The 8,005-nt window shown below is 44.7% G+C and overlaps 1 protein-coding gene across 1 annotated transcript; it reads right to left on the reverse strand.

The window, feature by feature from the left end:
• Positions 1–463: 463 nt before the first annotated feature.
• On the reverse strand, positions 464–7,666 carry LOC102722323 (protein NRT1/ PTR FAMILY 6.3-like). The gene is made up of 3 exons (XM_040526684.1): positions 7,230–7,666; positions 6,536–7,125; positions 464–1,729 (listed from the first exon to the last, which is right to left on the reverse strand). Exons 1-3 carry the CDS (start codon positions 7,572–7,574, stop codon positions 871–873), a joined length of 1,794 nt encoding a protein of 597 aa, XP_040382618.1. The 5' UTR covers positions 7,575–7,666; the 3' UTR covers positions 464–870.
• Positions 7,667–8,005: the final 339 nt, after the last annotated feature.

The following is an 8,005-nucleotide window of genomic DNA, read 5'->3' on the forward strand; positions in this document are numbered from 1 at the left end:
TTGACTAAGGGAGTAGATTAAAGAAACAAATTACATTATGGTATCATGAATCTTTTGTTATATATGACAACCCTGGCACATATCTTGAAACAGCATTCTTCTATGGCCGGAGGAAGTAATTTGAGGACAGCAACTTAATGGAAGTTGTACAAATAGCTCTTTGCTGTGGTTTAATGTATCATGCACGAGGAGTTCTACTCTCCTAAATATTCTCCAATATGATTTTGTTATAAGTTTATTTGAAAAATTTTCAAATACACATTTAATACCTCGTATATGTGAACTAGCACGATAAAACATTATCATTCAAATGTTTGCAAACATGAGTAATTACACCTCATTCGGATTGGAAAAATTTTATGGGATTTTTCGAGGAAATGACTTAATTTCTATAAACACCAATTGAAATTTCTACTACATTCTAAATGATTTGTAGGCCTGAAACTTGGATGGACACAGCAAATGAATGACTTGTAGGTTAATGAAAAGCACGCACGTTTTTTTTTTCCCATCTTTTCCTTTCGGATGATTTTACACTGAAGCCGTGGTAAATCTTTTTTTTTACCACGAGACCCTCCCATGACACAAAATGTACCAACAAGTCACTGACACCCTGTCCCCACCACCGTTGAAAATTCTTAATCCTTCCTCTCTCTCTAATCCGTAGTTTTTACCATTTCCCCCTCTAACAAGTTATTAATTCCATTTATACTACTACGCAGGCACACGTATACGTATAAATATACGTATACGTACGTGCATTGCTGGTACACACGTATACTATACTATATATATATAGTACAACATGCGAAGAAATCGTGGCCGTCCGATCGGCGGATGGACGGCGGGATCGATCGACGGACACGTCAGTCAGTGGAGGCACGGCTCGGCGTCGGCCATCTCGACGGCGGCGCCGGGGCGGCCGGCCTTGTACTTGTACCACCTGGCGGCGACGAGGTAGACGGCGAGGTTGGCGAAGCAGAGGGCGGCGAGCAGCCAGTAGAACCTGTCGAGGTGGCCCCTGTTGAGGTTGTCGGCGATCCAGGCGTGGCGGTCGCCGGTGAGCTTGTGGACGGCGGCGACGAGCGCCGAGCTGACGAAGAAGCCCAGCGAGAGCGTGCTGAGGAAGAGGCCGGTGCTCATGGTCTTCATCCCCTTGGGGCACTCGCGGAGGAAGAAGTCGAGCTGGCCGATGTAGGTGAAGGCCTCGCCGGCGCCGACGAAGAAGAACTGGGGGATGAGCCAGAACACGGTCATGGGCACGACTTCGCCGCCGCCGGCGACCCCGGCGTCGCGCGCCACGCGGAGCCGCCTCACCTCGGTGAGCGCGGCGCAGACCATGGCGAGGATGGACAGCACCAGGCCGACGCCGATCCGCTGCAGCGGCGTGAGGCCGTGCGGGTTGCCGCAGAGGCGGCGCGCCGCCGGGACCACGAGGCGGTCGTAGACGGGCACGGTGAGGAGGATGGAGCCGACGAAGAAGACGGTGAGGGAGCCGGCGGGGATCTGGAAGGAGCCGCCGATGTGGCGGTCCATGGTGGTGGCCTGCGACACCGAGAAGGTGGTCATCTGCGCGTACACCGTCCAGAACATGATCGTCGTCGCCCAGATCGGCAGCATCCGCGCCACCGTCTTCACCTCCTCCACGTCCGTCAGCGTCGCCAGCTCCCACTTGCTCGCCTCGCCGTCCACGCCGGCCTCCTCGTTGATCGCCGCATGGTCCAAGAAACTGCACACACACACAAAAATGTTATCTGTTAACTCTCTTTATCATCTTCCGTGAAAAAAACTTCACTCACGTGTGCATCAGTTTTCAGTTTCTTTTAACTCTTTTCATCTTGCATGCACAATCAATTTCGGATTATATGCAAAAAGAAGGGTTTTTAAAAACCCTTATCAACTCAGACAAGAAAAAAACATTTTTATGAAAAGAGGCATGATTCATTCTGTGGACATGCACAATTTTTGAGCTTGGTACTACTTGTAATCACTGGAGTATACATGAATTTTCATGGGTGTTAGCCTGAGAAATTAAGCTGAAACAGCATGCAGGAGTTTCAAAGGATTCAGCTTGTTTTCTTCAGGGTTCAGATACAGAAACCTCATCAGCAATTTTTGCACACTTGTTTCAGTGATTGCAGGAACATACTTCTGAACAAAAAGAAGCCTATAGAAAACATAAAGCAAGATTTTTGGAAATATATGTATCTATCATTGACCTATTTTAATTGAAACAGAGGCTATTGCAATGTTCTTTTCATCTTTTAGGCATAAAAAAAAAGGCGACAAGGAGGCCGTGTGCAAGCTAAAGCAACGGTCACAAGAAAGATTCTTCACAAGAGGGAGACACAAATCCAATCATCAAAACACTAAAACAATTTTATCCAGCTAGTTGGACAAATTATGCTCCATTAACAAGATCATGTGTTGGTCAAATAAAATCATCCTGTCATTTAGCTGGGGGAATCATTGACAACTAATTAAGTCTTCAGGGCAATCTTTTCTGAAAAATAACTTCGTCAGAGTTTTTCATCCAAACTAGGAATAAACAGCTACTTGTCAAGTGACTCCTAGTGGCAATATTCTTCCCATTTGCACATGTTGATGATATGGTCTGACAAGACAATTAGTATTGGGAAGCAACATGTTCATGTGATTTGATGCAATGATGGTTACGCATCTGCGGTTCTATACATTCCCAGATAGAGTCTGAAGATTTGAGTTCATAATCTGGAGATTCAGACAGCTCGAACAGATTCATTAAACAACCATTCAGGCCGGCACTATCCTGTCGACAAGATAAACATAATTTCATACTGTCTTTTTTTGCATAGTGTTAATCTGACATGATTTTGATTTGTTGCTATTCAACAAAAGGAACTGAACTTTTATCATGTGGAACTGAATCCATGGCGGGCAAGTTGCCATGAAAACATTATCCCAGAACCTATGAGAAAACTCTGCCCTACCCTGCCCGTGCTGAGGCCGACCACCATGGCTAAAATGAATGTGATCACGTGTGCCTAACTAAAATATGAACCATGAATATGGAAGCAACTGACACGACAAGTGTCACTCGAGGCCTAAAAGTATCATGTGTAATTCAACCATAAGCTATACTAAAAAATCGCTATTCGTCGCGCCCCACGTACACATACCACCCCCACTCTTGATAAAAAAAAAAGCGGTTTTTTTATCGATGTGAATAACTAGGGGTAGATTTAGTTTCTCCAATCAACCTCACCAACCCACAAGACAATTATAGGGGAAGAGAAGGCAGCCACAATGCTAACAACACAGCTCACATGTCCCTCTCCTTTCCTTCCTTTTCTTCTCAAGCTGCTTTTGCATATGGTCCATGGAGATGATCCACCAATTGTGAATGATCCCCATTGCCTTTCCAGCATCAGAGATTGGACAGATGTGCAGTGTAGCTCCAAGTGAGCCATGCCAAAATGAATGCAGATACATGTGAGGGAGACAGAGAGAGACAGAGAGAGGTTGCTGCTAAGATCTCCTTGTCCTCATCGTTTGCAAGATGGAGCTTGCCTGAACAAATGATACACTAGCTCTTGTTAAACTAGCTGTGGCTTCTAGGGCTAAATTTCTTCCCTTTTTTTTCCTACTTACCAATCATGCAGAAACCTTTTCTGAACTCTCTGAACTTTCGGTATGCACACGTCTCAGTCCTGTTCAGAAACAGTCTGCTAATAATTGAGGGGATATGCCATGTTTTTTTACCACTTGCTTTTGGATTAGCTTTCTAATGGCCCACAATGGAGTTCTCATCAACGAATTTATGAACACACGTGTATGTCTGGTCACTATTAGTCACCAACTATTTTAGAATATTTATTTCAAGTATTGTATTTGCATTGTGGCAGATAAGCACGGCTTCTTCACCTGTGTGTTGTCTGATATTCCAAGATTTAGTCTGATTTTTTTTGTTCCTCTATCTGAAGCAATGTCTTTGATTTGGTAAATGACATGTACAAATAAGACTTTTGCAGGTTAATGTTTTTTTGAAAGAACAGATTATAGTTTATTTATAGGGTAAAGGAGATTTGAGTTTTACAAGCTAAGTCGATGGTATGGTTTAATACTTGAAGTGAACAAAAAGTTGATGTGGAACTTGCAAAAACCAAACTAGCAAGAGTCAGTTACTTCACTGTCTCTGAGACCAGACTAGAGAAAAAGTAAAAGTAAAAGTAAAGCTTGTTTTCTTGAGAAGCCATTCCAACCACCATACTCCATGACACATGTGAGCTAAAGTGTTTTTAGCTACAAATGTTCTCACCCCACTTTAAGTTAATATACTTGGGTTAATTCTACTCTTTTTCATGTCTTAATCCCATTGGAGAATGGTCTTGTAGATTTCTCTAGTTATTCCTCCAGAATTATTTTCAATATTTTTTCAAAGGCAGATATTGTTGTTAATATGACCTTTAAGACCAAGGCATCTGCATCCTAATTCCTAACCTTGTGCTCACATTTCAGCCTTCAGAAATTATAGGATGTTAATAGCACTCAAACCTCAAAGCTCTACTAATCTTATTTTTCTACTGAACAGTAGAAACAGTCACCCTCAGTTATTTTCAACTCTCACTATAGGAACTCTGGTGTTTTTGAACAAAATCTCCATGCAGGAGAATAGGAAATCTATGAAATTTCTACTGCAATAATCCTAAAGGGAGTAGGTCTGAGACAGCTCTCTCTCCACAGGTGTGATAGATAGGCTGCTAATGTTCTAGGGGGGACAAAAACATGACAAAAAAAAATTGGCATTTGGCATTGCCTGCCGACCAGCCTGATGAGTCCTGATCTCCAATATCTTCTGACTAGTTTTTATCTTTCATCAGAGGATAGTGTTTTCAGTCTGCATTTTCAGTGCAGAGCATCAGGCAGAGGAAGACATCTTCATCAGGATTCAGGATCAATTGAAGGGAGATAGGGATGGTCAGTAAACAGAACTACAGAAGCATAGCCCGTGACCCTTGCATTCAGATTATAATACAGGCAATTATTGGCTGGTCACTGCCAAAATCACAATTTGTCGCCTCCTATATGGAACTCACGCATATCACTTCAATTCTCTAGCTAGGGTCACCAAGAAGGGATTTATCATAAAATTGTTCAGTTTTCGTCCGAATATAATCCGGAAATTTTTATTTAACTCTTCATCGGAATCTGGAAAAATAATCATTGGAACTCAGACAAAAGAGATTTGCTCGATCCAACAGAAAGTATCTCGAGATATCGGTATCTCGAGATACCAAATTATTTACTACCATTGGATCTAGCTGAGTATGATGTATACTATTAGATCCAACGATCATAAACGATTTGGTATTGCGAGGTACCGGTATCCGAGGTACTTTTTGTTACTTTTTGTTGGACTAGAGCAAATCTCCAGAAAAGAATATCGTCTTTATGCCCATAAGCTACCGTAGCCGACATTCTATATATTGGCAATCTAAATGGCAGGTTGATTGATGGTCAAAAACAGTTCAATTTTCGTCTGAATCTGGGAAAAAAAACTCATCAGAATCTGGAAAATATCCTCTTATGTCCATAACACACCAGAATTTCTACGCTGTTAGTGACACCATGTATGGACATATCTATGAGTTGCAATGCGTATTGCAGACTACAAATGCTCCACTGAATTCATTGAAGACTACAAAGCATCTCATCATGTGACATTTGCTACTTGGTGGACAATGAGAACTGATAAGATTGGCTGGAGGGGGACAAGTTGATTGAACAGTGTAATCTGAATCTACACCCAAACTTACATTTGATTGGATCATTAAAATCTATAATAAATTTCTTCAAGTGTTATTATTATCATTTCTTCACCTGGCCAAATTTGTTCTCTTGCTCTCCTATGGTTAAAAGGTTGGGTGCCAACCATGGTCAAGACTAGCATAATTAATTAATTTTTCCTATGTCACTCCTCACTTCATGACTGAGCAGTCCATGCAAGTTGACCCATATATACTCAAGCAACCAATGGCTATTCCATGTGCTAATTAATCTATAATTGTTGCAAAGCAAATTGTGCAATTAGGAGTTGTTTAATAGTTATAATTAATCTCAACCAGCCAATCAATCAATTACCACGCCCGTTTTAAAATACCGATGTTTAATCAAAATATTCTCTTCTAGTCACTATTGCTTAAATTCCCTTTTCAAGGACCTTACTAGTCGCAAAATCATTGGAAATAAGGAAAATCATGAGAATCAACATAGCACATAATATAATACTTATACCGTGGTATAAAATTTGAATTCTAAAAATACTTGTACTTTAGACTAAATAGAGAGAGCAATTAGTTAACGAACAATTTTACGGTTCTTGAGTATGTATTGAAAGGTATTAAAATTTTAATATAAAATTTGGTATCTTCTATAACCTAGGTATCAAGAGTTACTAAAATTTTACACTGAAATTTTGATACCTCAGAACCGTAAAATTGCTTTTAATTAATTAAGAAAGAAATAGTAAAGAACAATTAATTAATTAATTAATTACCTGAACTGTTTGGTGTGGGGGAGGCGCTGCTTGAGCTTGCTCTTCTTGGAGGAGACCTCCTCGGCGGCGGCGAGCTTGCCGACGTCGATGTCGTAGAGCATCGAGGGGTCGGAGGGGAGCTCGAGGTGGCGCTTGCGCCAGGCGGCGACGACGACGGCGGCGATCTGGGTGAGCGGGCTCCCCACGAGCTTCTTGAACCGGTACCTGCGGGTGCCGGCGAGGAAGACGACGAGGCCGGCGGCGATGGCGGCGGCGCAGGCGCCGTACCCCCAGGGGCGGCCCAGGTTGTCCTGGACGTAGACGAGCACGGTGACGGCGAGCAGCGAGCCGAGGCTGATGAAGAAGAAGAACCAGTTGAAGAAGCGCATCATCTGCGACTTCTCGCCGGAGTCGGACTCGTCGAACTGGTCGGAGCCGAAGCCGGAGACGCTCGACTTGAGCCCGCCGGTGCCCAGCGCCGTCAGGTAGAGCGCCAGGTAGAGCACCCCCATCTGCGCCCCCGACGCCCGCTCGCACGCCGCCGACCCCGCTGCGCACGCCGCCGGCCTCAGCCCCGGCGCCGCCGTCGAGATCGTCAGTATCGTCACGCCCTGACGACAGCAAGAAGAAGAAGCAAATCTTAGCTTCTCATTAAAAAAAAGAGAGAGACAAAGCGGTGGGGCTCGCCGTCGCCGGAGAGGTAGGTGGTACTCACGGAGGCTTGGACGGCGGTGAAAATGGCGATGGTGAGGTAGCGGCCGAGGAAGGAGTCGGCGACGAAGCCGCCGAGGAGGCAGAGCATGAAGGAGGTGCCCATGAAGTTGGTGACGACGTTGGCCGCCTCGGCGTTGCCGACGTGCATCGTGGCCGTCAGGTAGGTGACCAGGTTGACGGCGATGCCGAGCGTGGTCAGCCGCTCGTTCAGCTCCGCCACGAGGATCATCGCGGCGGCGCCCCACCTCCCCGTCCTCGACCTCGCCGCGGGCCTCCCGCCGTAGTCCCACGCGTCGCCCAGCACGTCCGCCGCCTGCGCATTGCTCTCCGGCAGCATCCCGACCATCTCCGCCGGTGTCTCTTGCTTCGTCCTCCTCGCCGCCGGCAACCGCAGCAGAGGAAGATGACGATGGCCCGGAGGAGGAGGAGGAGCTCGTGGGCTTGGGTGGTGAGAGATGTGTGGCGCGCCATGGCTATATATATACTTCGCCGGCCCATGCCGCCGGAGAGATTCTGGGAGCCACCTGCCCGCACTCCATTTTCTCCACCACGTAAGACTTTCTTCGTTTGCTTAGAATAATTTAAATGTCAATAAATCTAAATACATACATATATAAATAATAGAGTAAAATATATAGCTAGTCTTTAAAGTTGGAAGCAGATGTTGGGCCTAGTTAGGGAGATTTAGATTCTAATAAGTAGCTGCTTGCTAATCAGGTTATGAAGATTTAGATTCTAATAAGTAGCTGCTTGCTAATCAGGTTATGAGAATCTGGA

Source organism: Oryza brachyantha, chromosome 8, assembly GCF_000231095.2.
Source record: "Oryza brachyantha chromosome 8, ObraRS2, whole genome shotgun sequence".
Classification (NCBI taxonomy): Eukaryota; Viridiplantae; Streptophyta; class Magnoliopsida; order Poales; family Poaceae; genus Oryza; species Oryza brachyantha.

Coding starts and splice junctions, on each gene's coding strand:
- LOC102722323 (XM_040526684.1), bottom strand. CDS start 7,574: ATGGTCGGGATGCTGCCGGAGAGCAATGCGCAGGCGGCGGACGTGCTG. Junction 7,126..7,229: donor TCACCGCCGTCCAAGCCTCC/GTGAGTACCACC, acceptor TGCTGTCGTCAG/GGCGTGACGATACTGACGAT. Junction 1,730..6,535: donor CCCCACACCAAACAGTTCAG/GTAATTAATTAA, acceptor GTGTGTGTGCAG/TTTCTTGGACCATGCGGCGA.